Below are 14,714 nucleotides of genomic sequence, written 5' to 3'. Positions count from 1 at the left end.
AAGTTTATTGTAAGACTACAATACCCAGCATGCAATGGGACTGACTTGTGTAGAAGTCGGGAGTTACCATTTTTTGGGCTCTGTTCCGTACAAAAAAGATTCTTGTATTTTCCGGTGACTTTCTTCAATTTCAGACAATTTTGGGGCAAAAATCAACTGGCCACCAAAATATCTAGAGGTTGAACTGTTTTACCAATATTTATTGAAATTGTACATGAATTGTAGTTACACCCCTGGTGACGGGCAAATCAGTCCTGTTTTGCTTCATGGAAAATTTTGCAAAACAGTGAAATTTTCACATATACTCATTTATCTTTTAGACTTTTTTTTTCACTGCGCATATCGTGCTATGTTTGGGCTACTTTTGAAGTACCTCTTGGCTAGTTTTGGGCAGGTTTTGTAGCCGGACTTTGAAAATTAGACCTGGCAACTCTGCTGAGAATCGCCTCTGGAGAAACATAAGCAACTACTTTGTCAAGTAGCACAAAGTTTCCTTGCAAATCTTTGCGCCTATATCATTCCATGATGACAGTGATTCCAGGAGACCAGTTGTGAGAATTTGCCATTTCTGTTCAGTCCAAAAATACTGCAAGTAGCAACACCAGTCTCGCCAGAGAAAAATAAACTGCAAAAATGGCTGCTTGGCCCCACAGTGTGTCCCTGCTTCCCCATACCTCCCAACTGTCCCTTTTTCGGAGGGACAGTCCCTCTTTTGACTGCTCAACCCGCAGTCCCTCATTTGTACTGGAAAGTCCTCTTTTCTCTGCACTGAACAGCCAGAAAAAGAAACAAAGTTTCTCACTTAATTGGCTTATAGCAGAGAGCACAGAACAGCTAACAGGTGCAAATAAGATACTTTGTAACAATTTTGAGACACAAAAACACAGTTTAGATAAGGAGAAATATTTTCAAACTTTCATAACCTGCCAAATTTTTTAAAACAAACATGGTAATTAGGGGGTGTGGCCACAGAAAGGGGTGTGGTCATAAAATTGCTGTGCTAGGTGCGGAAAAAAAATTTTGTCCCTCTTTTTACTTCCAAAATGTTGGGAGGTATGCTTCCCTTGTTACTTCTCAAATTGACATTGTCCCACACTGCAATGCCGTTGCTCTTGTTTATTTGGCCTTTCCTGACATAATGTTCCTGCCATTCCCCTCTAGCCAGACTCTTTGCTTCACTGTTCGGCAGTCCCTTTGCTGCTATTAATTTATGTAGCGCCTGCCCTCCTCCTTCCACAGACATCACACGACACTTCTGCAGTCCCACACACAACAGTCTGTCACGAAGCGACACGACATGGAAGCCTCGATGTAACCGTGAGGTAACGCTGCTCTGAGATGGACAGGGAGGAGGCGGGGCTTAGTAGAAGGGCGCGAAGATTCGAAAGGTGGGCGTCCCCAGAGGGCGGGCGCTGGGCGTGGCCGATGCTTCCAGAGAGTTCTGAGAGGGGAAGGAGGTGTTGAGCTGTGGAATCGTGTTGTGACGTGTATCTGTGTTTGCTGGGGGATAGGGGGCAATAACTGGACTCCAGGGGTCACCAGGAACAGGTAAGAAGTAATTATATTTGTATTTATATATAACTAATAGATGTGTAGAGTTAGCAGTGCGCTCATATACATTGTACTAGTGAATTACACAGTCAAGGGGCTGTGGGAGCATTCTGGGAGCTGTAGTCCGATGACAGCTGAAAGGCAACTGAATAGACCGGTTAAAAAGGGCTGTGGGGAGAGTGTGGGAGTTGTAGTTCATGAACAGCTGAAAGGCAGAAGCTAGATGACAGTTACAGGACAGCTGTGAATGTGTCTCCTATGGGTGGTGACTGGTTGTGGGTTTAGCCTCAAGGTTACAGGTATGAGGAGTAGGTAGGGATTCCCTGATCCAGGTGCCACTATAGATCTGACGAGGAGCTAGCAATCTAATGCTGAAGCCCACAATGTTTAGTTCTGCGCATTCTACACGTGTGCCTTTAGAAACACTGGGCTTGGGCGCCCGTCAGCCCTACAGATGTAGCTGAACTACAACAGTCAGCCAGACTTGAGCTGCCCATAGACGTACAGATTTTAGCCTTGTATCCAAGGAACGATCGTATGTCCCAATCTCCCGACCTGCCGCTAACCATTCAGATTAAATAAAGTAGTAAAAGAACGAATCGTTCTGGCCGTGACAGCAATCGTCAGATAGGCAATACATGTAGAGATGTTATCATTAGCCGACAGACTATTGACCATTGACTAAATCACCGTTCAACGTGTCAGGACGATCCACACACGGTCTGAAAATCGTACAAACCTTAGATTCGTACGACTTTATCTTTGCGTCTATGGCCAGCTTTAGCCTTTTCCTGACAATCTTTAACTCTGGGTGTATAATGTTTCTAGTGCTGAGAAAATCTGCCTGTGCTATCCTACTGTATTGTAGGGGTTACAGTGTATATACAGTAGGCTATGGAGTTTGTACAGTGGACTGTCCCATTGTGCCATATGGGTTACAGTGTATATACAGTAGGCTATGGAGTATGTACAGTGGACTGTCCCATTGTGCCATATGGGTTACAGTGTATATACAGTAGGCTATGGAGTATGTACAGTGGACTGTCCCATTGTGCCATATGGGTTACAGTGTATATACAGTAGGCTATGGAGTATGTACAGTGGACTGTCCTTTTGTGCCATATGGGTTACAGTGTATATACAGTAGGCTATGGAGTATGTACAGTGGACTGTCCCATTGTGCCATATGGGTTACAGTGTATGTACAGTAGGCTATGGAGTATGTACAAGTGGACTGTCATATTGTGCTTTATGGGTTACAGTGTATGTACAGTAGGCTGTGGAGTATGTAAAGTGGACTGTCCTTTTGTGCTTTATGGGTTACAATGTATGTACAGTAGGCTATGGAGTATGTACAGTGGACTGTCCTTTTGTGCTTTATGGGTTACAGTGTATATACAGTAGGCTATGGAGTATGTACAGTCGACTGTCCCATTGTGCCATATGGGTTACAGTGTATATACAGTAGGCTATGGAGTTTGTACAGTGGACTGTCCCATTGTGCCATATGGGTTACAGTGTATATACAGTAGGCTATGGAGTATGTACAGTGGACTGTCCTTTTGTGCTTTATGGGTTACAGTGTATGTACAGTAGGCTATGGAGTATGTACAGTGGACTGTCCCATTGTGCTATATGGGTTACAGTGTATATACAGTAGGCTATGGAGTATGTACAGTGGACTGTCGTATTGTGCTTTATGGGTTACAGTGTATGTACAGTAGGCTGTGGAGTATGTAAAGTGGACTGTCCTCTATCCTGCTGTGCAGGGTTACAATGTATGTAAATTGGGTTACAGAGTATGTAGAAAGGGCAATCCTGCTGTACAATATGTGTCCTGGAGCATGTACAGTGTGTATATGTCCAGTTAGCATTCAGCTGGCAATCGGGCTTCCGACTTAAAAGGATTTGAATTTGGCTTTGCCGGGCTGAGCGCTTCCCTGCTACAGGCTGTTACCATTCTGTGGGAAGATTCTGGAACAGTGCAGAAATGCTGATACGTTCCCTGTGGGTGCCCTTACACCCTCCCCCTGCTTGTGGCTGTGCAGAGAACACTTAGCAATAATCAGCTGAGCACATCTAGATGTAAACAAGACTGGCTGCACAGATCCTTGCACACTTATGTACCCACATTATTATTAAATATTATTGACATGTATTTTTAAAGCGCCAACATATTACGCAGCTCTGTATCATCAGCAAGAATACTGGGAGCTGTAGTTTCTTTTTGCAATGAGAGCATATAACTTATATGTCCTTGTCAACCTATGCACTTGTGATCAATCCCAACCAGAGTGATATCATTATCATCGATACTTATAAAAGTCAAAGAAAAGTGCCACAATAATTCGCTGTTTGAAGCGTCAGGTGTACGCTGTATTCCTCTCTGCACAGGCCAATTCACATGAAAATGATAACTCCAACAGCACTCCGATCAGTGATCAGCCTTGCTAGTGGCACGAATAAAAGTATAAATCACTGATCGGAGTGCTTGTTGGAGTTATCATTTTCATTATTATTAAATCAGTTATTTTATATAGAACCAAAATATTGCCAAGCGCATTACAGTGCTTTTATACATAATTACCATCAGTCACTACCCCACTGGAGCTTATATTCACATGCAATAGGGTCAGTTCAGTTTTATCAGGTGCCAATTAACCTTTCTGTCTGACTGGTTTCCTCTCTCAGAAAAAAATTATATTATATACTGGTAGGGGGCACAACACTGGGATGTCAAGATTCGCTAGGAGATGTAGTTTTAACAGCATTTCAAAGGTTGCAGGTTACCTTATTCTGGTTGAGTTTAAAGGAGAAGGATTTTACTTGGGGGTTGCCAATAGTTGGGCATCCTCAAGTGATTGTATTTACTTATCCGAAACTCTTTGGCCTGGGGTTCTTCCAGTGAGCACCATGGAGCAATTGGCTTCCTTCCTCTTATTTCTTCAAATTTCCTGGGGCAGACACATTAGCAGTAGAACGAAATAGCTGAATTCTTCGTTAAAGTTAGTTTTTTTTGCTCTACTGTGCATGCGCACCCGCTTGACGAAAGAATAAGAAGGAGGCCGATCGATCCGTGGTGCATGCTAGAAGAACCCCCGGAGCAGTGCAGTTTAATGATAGGAGCACCGACCCGGGGGTTTTAGGTAAGTATATATAATCACTTGGGCTGCCTAACTTATGGCACCCCCAAGTAAATACCGACTTTCCTTCTCCTTTAAGGAATAGGGACTGTCTCTGTAAATGGATAACAGCAGGTAACTGCAGTATCTTTTCCACCTGCCATGGTATATAAGACTACAATTGCCAACTAACACTCCTGGCCAAGTCAGCAGCATATAGGCGAAAACACTGGCCACAGGAAGGCTGAAAATTTCAGTTGATGTGGCCATCTCTGTACATGTTTGGACAGACCCCCAAATGTCTTCCCCAGACCTTTGGAAGCAGACTATATTAGCACACTCCCAACAGGATTTTTAAACTGCCCAATAGTTATCTGGAGAATTTTCAGCCAGCTATTGGGTAACTAGTTTTTGGTCAGGAGAGACCCATACATGGGCCAGTAAACTGCCGACTCTGCCTGTCTGGAAAGGCGCTGATTATCCCGTGTATGGCAAAGGGTTTCTAGCTGGACTTCCTTAATATTGGGGGTGTACTTTTTGCAGGTGTTCTTTTCTACGTTAACATCTACATTGACTACATTATCCACAAGAGAGCGAATATGGTAAAGGAAACCGGATATTATGACCTGCTTGGCGTAAGGCCCTCTGCATCCTCAGAAGAAATAAGGAGAGCGTTTAGACGCCTTGCATTAAAGTATCACCCTGACAAGAACCCAAGTGCTGGAGAAAAGGTATGGATACCAAGAGCAATCTGCGGGTTGCCTGTCATCGCTTTTTCCTTACCTTCTACAAAAGTTGGATGTGTTCGTTTCATTGAAAACCAAAATGAAAGCCATATTTAGGGTTGTCCAACCTGTTGGACGGGGATGAGAGCACAAGTTGGAAATCCCTGGATTAAAGCCATAATACATAATGAAGGCCGCCGCATTTTTATTGAATGCTGGTAGGCATTACAAATAACTCTGAAATCTGACCTCCATTAACCTTATTGAATTTAACAGTTTAAACAGATCTCTAAAGCCTACGAAGTTCTGCATGACTCTCGTAAAAGGGAAATATATGACCGCGGCGGTGAGGATGCCTTGAGCAGAAACCGCACAGGATGCAGAAACGCCTTCGATTCTCCATTGGACATATTCAACCTCTTTTTTGGCGGTAGAGGTGGTAGAGGACACCATCAGGCAGATAGGAAAGGTACATATGAACCTCAATGTGAATCAGTCAGGAAATCAGATGTCTTACTTTTACTATATATATATATATATATATATATATATATATATATATATATATATATATATATATATATATATATATATATATATATATATATATAGTTCAATGTGAGACACCTGCACTCTGTCCTCTGTAGTTCCTTGCCGGGTGCTCGGTCAAAAAGATATGTATCAATTGAAGATGGACCAGCACTCCGTTTTCTTTGTCAAAAGTGTTTATTCAATACACTGTGCATCCAACGTTTCGGCCTGCATTGGGGCCTTTATCAAGGATCAAGGATCCTTGATAAAGGCCCCAATGCGGTCCATCTTCAATTGATATATATATATATATATATATATATATATATTCAGCCAGGATTTGGCCTTTATCAGCATGATTCGGATTCAGCCAAGTCCTCGTACCTGGCTGAACCTAAGCCGAATCCTTAAAAACATATGACTTTTTGTCACAAAACAAGGAAGTAAAGCATTTGTAGCCGGATGCATCCGGCACCATCCTCATTTGCATATGCAAATTAGAGTTTGGTTCAGTATTCGGACAAATCTTTCACGGAGGATTCATGGGTTCGGGCCAATCCATAATAGTATATATCTTGGAGTGGACTGATAAAGGCTTAAAGGATGGTGTTAAATCTATTAGTCAGTGTTTACCGTTACATTAAAAAGTCCATGTAGGCAATTTGTTTCAAGGTATTTTTATGGAACAGATTGAAAAAATGTTTAGAGAGCTGCTTTCAGTGTCTTTACAGCAGTGCCATTTTTCAAGGTTCTTCTTTCTCCTATTAGGTTTCATTGTATGTGCCACCTAGTGGCAGCATCTGTTAACAAATATGATTAATTTTCAATTATGGAATTGAATAGAATGAAGACTCAATAGTAAATTGATTGAGTTTCAGGTTATTTCCTGGGTAGTTTGGAATTATTAAAACTGGGTACCCCACACATTATGGACACTCTCTGTGTTTGTTGTTTTATCTTTAGGGAAGTCTGTTGCCCACCACCTCCCCGTGTCATTGGATGATTTGTACAACGGTGCGACAAGAAAGCTGTCCCTACAGAAGAATGCTATCTGTGCAAAGTGCAAAGGTACCTGCTCCAAGCTGTGGGCTTTAGAGACATTACCCTGACACAAAAGTATAATCCCTCTAGGCATTGTTATTCTTATATCAAGGGGCTACTGCGAAATGAATGTTTTCTTCTAGACTTCATGGTGGTGTTGCTGACTCAGCCTTCCTTATCTCCCAGGGTGGGGTTTCAACTGAAGTCACATGGAGCTTAGTCAGCTGAATGTTTGACAACTGAATATGATAAAACCATATTGCAGCGGAATTTACACCCTGGCATTGCCTTTATACAATTATATCATAAATCTACATCCGTGAAGATATCCTCTTGTACTAAGCACAGTTCAGATGGAATTTCCTTCATTCTCACTCCCTGTACAGAGAGATCCCATAAAACTATAACAGCATAGGTATTCCCTGTACTAAGCACAATTCAGCAGGAACAGCCCCCTAAGTTTGCACATAGTCTGTACAGAGAGATCCCATAAAACTATGGCAGCATAGGTATTCCCTGTACTAAGCACAATTCAGCAGGAACAGCCCCTAAGTTTGCACATAGTCTGTACAGAGAGATCCCATAAAACTATGGCAGCATAGGTATTCCCTGTACTAAGCACAATTCAGCAGGAACAGCCCCCTAAGTTTGCTCATAGTCTGTACAGAGAGATCCCATAAAACTATGGCAGCATAGTTATTCCCCTGTACTAAGCACAATTCAGCAGGAACAGCCCCCTAAGTTTGCTCATAGTCTGTACAGAGAGATCCCATAAAACTATGGCAGCATAGTTATTCCCCTGTACTAAGCACAATTTAGCAGGAACAGTCCCCTAAGTTTGCTCATAGTCTGTACAGAGAGATATCCTAAAACAATTCCGCAAAAAAATGTGAAGTAAAACATTACCACTTCCTATATAAACATAACTATATAAATATAACAGGAAGTCAGAAGAAGCTGCAGACAGAGGCAGAATCACCATTGTGTAGTAGTTGAGGTTTAAAAATAAACAAAACCCGTTGATCAGGATCCAGAGGATTAACTTTCAGTGGCCAAACCCTAATCATTTCTTAAGTTAATGAACCATTGCTGCCACTTTAGGATCCTATAACTTGACTTTATAGTTTTCTCCTAAAACTTTCTTGACTACTTGGTGGTCAGACTGGTGGGAAACTGACCAGCAGGTGGCGCTGTTGTAACACAATTCATTCATATTAACAGTACATGTATCCTTTAATATCTTGGAACGAAAAAAGAATAAATAATGAATTTAAATTACAAAAGTGCTTAGAATAGCATTCTTATCAATTTTACATTCACTTATTTTAAAGGTTTACTCGTTCTTTAAGGATTGACAGTGTCCTGTTGACATGTTTGCAGTAATTCCTATCATTGAACCATTTAACCATCTGCTTTGTATCTGTTTCCCCACAGGCAGCGGTGCCAAACAGGGCTCCATAACTCAGTGTCCCAAGTGCCAGGGGTGCGGAGTGGAGATACATTTCCTGACGCACATTCCTGGAGTCATGAGCCAGATCCAGACCGCCTGCTCCGAGTGCAATGGGAAAGGCGAATATATCCGATTACGAGATCTATGCCAGGTCTGCAGTGGGAGGAAGATCATCAGAGAAAAGAAGATTCTGACTGTGCACATAGACAAAGGTTGGTACCATGGCTGGACTGGGAGTAAAAAGAAGCCCACATATAAATGTTCGACATTGGCATCGAGCACTGTGGCCAGGAATTTTAAAAAAATCAAAAAAAATACCATTGGTTTTCAGTGGAAACTTACTTGAAATTTGGCAAGCAATCTTCTTCCTCCTAGGCGACAGCAGCTTCGACTCTTCTAAGTCCCCATTCGGCTTTGGGCTCCCTGACGGCTTTGGGCTCCCTGACGGCTTTGGGCTCCCTGATGGCTTTGGGCTCCCTGTCGGCTTTGGGCTCCCTATCCGGCTTCGGGCTCCCTATCCGGCTTGGGGCTCCCTATCCGGCTTGGGGCTCCCTATCCGGCTTGGGGCTCCCTATCCGGCTTGGGGCTCCCTATCCGGCTTGGGGCTCCCTATCCGGCTTGGGGCTCCCTTTTCGGCTTCGGGCTCCCTTTTCGGCTTCGGGCTCCCTTTTCGGCTTCGGGCTCCCTTTTCGGCTTCGGGCTCCCTTTTCGGCTTTGGGCTCCCTTTTTGGCTTTGGGTCCCATTTGGCTTCAGCTCGGCTTAAAGGGATACTGTCGTGGGAAAAAAAATTTTTTTCATCAGTTAATAGGGCTGCTCCAGCAGAATTCTGCACTGAAATCTATTTTTCAGAAGAGCAAACAGATTTTTTTTATATTTAATTTTGAAATCTGACATGGGGCTGGACATATTGTCAGTTTCCCAGCTGCCCCCGGTCATGTGACTTGTGCTTTGAAAAACTTCAGTCACTCTTTACTGCTGTACTGCAAGTTGGAGTGATATTACCCCCCTCCCTTTCACCCCATCAGCCTAACAACAGAACAATGGGAAGGTAACCAGATAGCAGCTCCCTAACACAAGATAACAGCTGTCTGGTAGATATAAAAACATCACTCAATGGTAAAATCCAGGTCCCACTGAGACACATTTAGTTACATTGAGTAGGAGAAACAACAGGCTGCCAGAAAGCAGTTCCATCCTAAAGTGCTGGCTCTTTCTGAAAGCACATGACCAGGCAAAATGAGCTGAGATGCACCTACACACCAATATTACAACTAAATACACTTGCTGGTTCAGGAATTAAATGTTATATTGTAGAATAATTTGCAGTGTAAACAGTGTCATTTAGAAATAAAAACTGCATCATAAAAATCAAGACAGAATCCCTTTAAGAAGTTTTTTTCCTTTATGTGTTCAGGCATGAAGAGCGGCCAAAAGATAATTTTCCATGAAGAAGGAGACCAGGCTCCCGGCCTTCAACCAGGCGATATCATTATAGTTTTAGAACAGAAGGTACACCCAGTCTTCCAAAGGAAAGGACATGACCTGGTAATGAAAATGGAGATCCAGTTGGCCGACGCGCTTTGCGGCTGTAGACAAAGTGTAAAGACTCTCGATAACAGGGCACTTTTAGTCACTACACAGCCAGGTATGGAGCTCTCCGATCTTGTAAGAGCACAGGGTGCATAGGGGGCGACTATATTTGAATTATAATGTTTTTCATAATAAAAACAAATGTAACAATTACAAATGATTTTCGACAGTGGTATCTGCCTGTGCTTTGCTACTCTTTGCACTGTTGGTCCTAACTACACATACTGTATGCTTGAAGTGATGTACAGGTATGGGATCCGTTATCCCGAAACCAGTTATCCAAAAAGATCCGAATTTACGGAAAGGCTGTCTTCCATAGACTCCATTTTATCCAAATACTCCAAATTTTTTAAAATGTTCCTTTTTTATAATTATAATTAATCCTTTTTGGAGGCAAAACCAGCTTATGAGGTTTATTTAATGTTTATATGAATTTCTAGTAGACTTAAGGTATGAAGATACAAATTACAGAAAGATCCATTATCCGGAAAACCCCAGGTCCCGAGTATTCTGGATAACAGGTCCCATGCCTGTAGTAGTATTTAAAGGGCATGTAAAGGCAAAATGTTTACTTTCTTTAATGGAAAAGAAATCTATATTCAATATACTTTTATTAAAAAATGTGTACTGTTTTTATAAGACAGTTTTTATAATAACCCTGACTGTATGCAGTGAAATTCTCCCTTCATTTACTGCTGTGGGTAGGAATTGTCAGACGGCCCCTAACTGCTCTGCAGGGAAACAATCATACTTATGAACAGCAGTGGGAGCAGCTTTGTTTGTTTCCCTGTAGAGCAGTCGGCGACTGTGTAGAGATTTGTATTGGATTTTATTTTTGCCTTTACATCCCCTTTAGGGCAGAGACACATGCTGCTATTTTGGGAGATTAGTCGCCCATTAACAAATTGCTTCTTCTTCGGGAGACTAATCTCTCTGAACTGCCTTCCCGCCAGCTAGAATGTTAATCGCCAGTTGGATGGCGCTCCGATTGCTTCGGCTTTCTGAAGTTTCCTTGTGAGGCAACTTCGGGCGACTTCGGAAAACAAAACGTTCCGAGTGCCATCCCACCGGTGATTTATTTACATTCTAGTTGGCGGGAAGAATTGATTTGTCGATGGGCGACTAATCTCCTGAAATAGAAACTGGGATTCTATTTGGAGGATTATTTTGCTACAGCCACTGGTTCTGCAAAGTTGCAGAAAGTTTGTATTAAACAATACAAAAACTATAAAATCCACATTAGATTACATGACAACACAGGACCCAGTACAGTCTGTATATTCTGATTATTAATCAGTCTTGCTGTATCGGCTTCTGGAAGATATTATTTGACTCTTTTGATAATTTATGACGATCCCTAAGCAGCCCAGACCACACTGAGCGTGTGCATAGTCTTGGTCTTGCAAAGATGTTTAAAGGAAAACTATACCCCCAAAATGAACACTTAAGCAACAGATAGTTCATATCATATTAAGTGGCATATTAAAGAATCTTACCAAACTGGAATATATATTTAAGTAAATATTGCCCTTTTACATCTCTTGCCTTGAGCCACCATTTCGTGATGGTCTCTGTGCTGTCTCAGAGATCACCTGACCAGAAATACTGCAGCTCTAACTGTGACAGGAAGAGATCACCTGACCAGAAATACTGCAGCTCTAACTGTAACAGGAAGAAGTTGGAAGCAAAAGACACAACTCTGTCTGTTAATTGGCTCATGTGACCTAACATGTATGGTTTGTTGGTATGTTATTGAGTACAGTGAATCCTACGATCCCAGGGGGCGGCCCTTATTTTTTAAAATGGCAATTTTCTATTTATGATTACCCAATGGCACATACTACTAGAAAAGTATATTATTATGAAAATGGTTTATTTACATGAAGCAGGATTTTACATATGAGCTGTTTTATGCAAAATCTTTTTATAGAGACCTACATTGTTTGGGGGGTATAGTTTTCCTTTAACAAAGTTACAAGATGGTGACCCCCTGTGGCCAATTTTGAAAGCATAAATCATTTGTTTTATTAGGTTACTGGTTCAGTAAGTTTGTTTATATTTAGTATACAAAATACAGCATTTCTAGCCTTATTCTATTTTAGACTTTACTTCCCCTTTAATAGTGCCGCAAAGGTCTTAACTCTCCTCTGCTCTCCTGCAGGTGAAGTGATTAAACCTGGGGATGTTAAATGTATTCCGAATGAAGGGATGCCCATTTATCGGAACCAGTATGAGAAAGGAAACTTGATTGTACAGTTCCAGGTAAGGAATTGTATGTTGGTTGTCCAGTAGGTACTTTGTCATTCATTAGTTATTTAGTATTTGCAAGATTTGTATTATTCCTGGGCTGTTTGAAAGACTGAGCTTGCACGGGGTTGGCTTGCATGGTCACGTCGTTTTGCCTCTGGTACAAACACTCGGCCCTTCTTTGATTCAGGGTACTGATTGGTAGATTCTGTATTCTTATTACTGCTGTCCAGGGCCACCATCAAGGGGGGACGGGGTACAAGTGTCTTGCTTTCGAAAGAGCCGGGCCCCCCTTGACAGCGCCGAAGCCGTGTGGCCATTTCCGAAGGCCCGAACAGCTGAAATGCGGAAGTGCCGAACAGCCGTAGTCGTGAAGCGGCGAAAAGACCCAAAGTCACAAAAACAGCCGAAATTGAAGTCCTGGAGCGGCAAAATGTCCCGAAGTCATGAAAAAAGTCGAAATTGAAGTCCTGAACCAGTGAAAAGACCCGAAGTCATGGAAACAGTCAAAATTTAAGTTCTGAAGCGGAGAAAAGACCCGAAGTCATGAAAAAAGTCGAAATTGAAGTCCTGAAGTGGTGAAAAGACCCGAAGTCACGAAAACACCTGAAATTTAAATTCTGAAGCGGTGAAAAGACCTGAAGCCACGAAAACAGCCGAAATTGAAGTCCTAAAGCTGCAAAATTACCCGAAGTCACGGAAACTGCTGAGATTGAAGTCCGAAGCGGCGATAAGACCCAAAGTAAGGAAAACAGCAGAAATTAAAGTCCTGAAGTGGTGAAAAGACTCAAAGTCACAAAAGGAGGCGAAATTGAACCATCAATAACTTTTTATAATTTGTGTGTGTGGGGGAGTTACCTTTTTTAGCACTGATGTCTGTTTGGTCTTTTAACTGTTGTGTGGAGAAGGCGGGATCTGGGGTGGGGCTTGGGGGCTTGTGTGGGTGGGGCCATGAAAATGTTTTTGTACGGGGTCCTGTGATTTTTAATAACGGCCCTGCTGCTGTCCAGTGGGGTTGGCTGGAGCAGCACTGCTTTGAGAAACGCCACGTGTGATCTATCCTAATGGGCAGTTTTTTGTTTTTTTTTCTGTCCCGATAATTTTATCCTTCATCTTTCCCCCCAGGTGAAGTTCCCAGAGAACGGTTGGCTGGATGCAGAACAGCTGACCCAGCTGCAAGGCTTGTTCCCTTCCAGAGAAGAGCCGATCATTACTGAGGACATGGAGGAGGTCAGCCTGGCAGAGTACAATCCCTACGAGGAGCAGAAGCGTCGAGGCAGACAAGAAGTCTATGAGGAAGATGAAGCGGAACATTTGCAGCAAGTCCAATGCCAAACCTCATGATTGATGCGGTGCTGCCTCCTCTCTGCTGGATTTGTTTCAGAATCAGAGTAGTCGGTGCTTGTTTCTACCCTCACTTACGGGGCAGCTAAAAGAAAATTGGGCACAGCTGAGCCTTTCTACGGACCATTCTTGCGTCCTTTGCACGCCTGCACCTTGTCTTCCTCATCGTTCCGCTATTGGTCCTGGATGAAATGAGCCAGCCTCCACCATCTCCATGAAGTACAATTGTTAAAGCCACACCTACTATTGATGTGCGGGTCCCAACTGCCCGATATCCGCCCTCCCGTCCGAGCTGAGCCGAACTTCTGGGTTCCTTTTATAGACCCGCCCCGCCCAATTGATGATATCACAAAAGGGGCGGGGCAAGCAGGCGTGCGGCTATAAAACCGGAAGTCGGCAGTGTAAGGTGGCAGGCTGGAGAGCAGGAAGAAGAGCTCGACCTGGACCCCACCACCACCCGCAAATGAGGGTGCGAGGTCAGCCCGAACCTGATCGTCCCGCGGGTTCCGGGCCTGCCTGCACATCTCGAACACCTACTATTAAAATGGTGCTACCTACTCAAAAAAAAAAATATTTGTCTGGATATCTTGTACATTGTGTTTATAGGATGTAATTACGTGTATAGTGCGGGTAGGACTTTTAACCATGTCAGAACTTCACACATTCTAATGAACTTTGCTGATCTGCAATGGACTCAAAGCCAAAGTGGGATGTGGCCTGCCATCGGCCTTCTCATCAGCGACTCCACTCATTGGCTGACCATGTAGTGTAATGATCCTGCTCAGGGTGTAGCTTAACGAAGAGGAACCGCCATGTTCCAATCGGCTTACAGGGTACGGCTGGAGTGAGTCTCGGTGATGCTAGGGTAAGCAAATTATGGCTCCCAGCATGCACCAGTCCATCACTACAAGCAAAAGCCATAGGGTCACCACCATGGAGCCTCAGTTAACTTTATGATAACTAGGGATGCACCAAATCCACTATTTTGGATTCGGCCGAACCCCTGAATCCTTCGCAAAAGATTCAACCAAATCCTAATTTGCATATGCTAATTAGGGGTGGGAAGGGGAAAACATTTTTTACTTGTTTTGTAACAAAAAGTCATGCGATTT

The 14,714-nt window shown here is 42.9% G+C and overlaps 1 protein-coding gene across 1 annotated transcript; it reads left to right on the top strand.

Moving 5' to 3' along the window:
* The first annotated feature begins 1,474 nt into the window (after window positions 1-1,474).
* On the top strand, window positions 1,475-14,173 carry dnaja4.2.S (DnaJ (Hsp40) homolog, subfamily A, member 4, gene 2 S homeolog). The gene is given in 8 exon segments (NM_001086173.1): window positions 1,475-1,548; window positions 5,217-5,404; window positions 5,675-5,867; window positions 6,893-6,997; window positions 8,405-8,632; window positions 9,836-10,066; window positions 12,173-12,273; window positions 13,384-14,173. Coding segments are annotated over 7 exon segments (1,209 nt in total). The 5' UTR covers window positions 1,475-1,548; window positions 5,217-5,272; the 3' UTR covers window positions 13,603-14,173.
* Window positions 14,174-14,714: the final 541 nt, after the last annotated feature.

This window comes from Xenopus laevis, chromosome 8S, assembly GCF_017654675.1.
Source record: "Xenopus laevis strain J_2021 chromosome 8S, Xenopus_laevis_v10.1, whole genome shotgun sequence".
Taxonomy (NCBI): Eukaryota; Metazoa; Chordata; class Amphibia; order Anura; family Pipidae; genus Xenopus; species Xenopus laevis.
The sequence above is the reverse complement of the archived record's forward strand: the minus strand, read 5'-3'. Positions and strand labels throughout refer to the sequence as shown.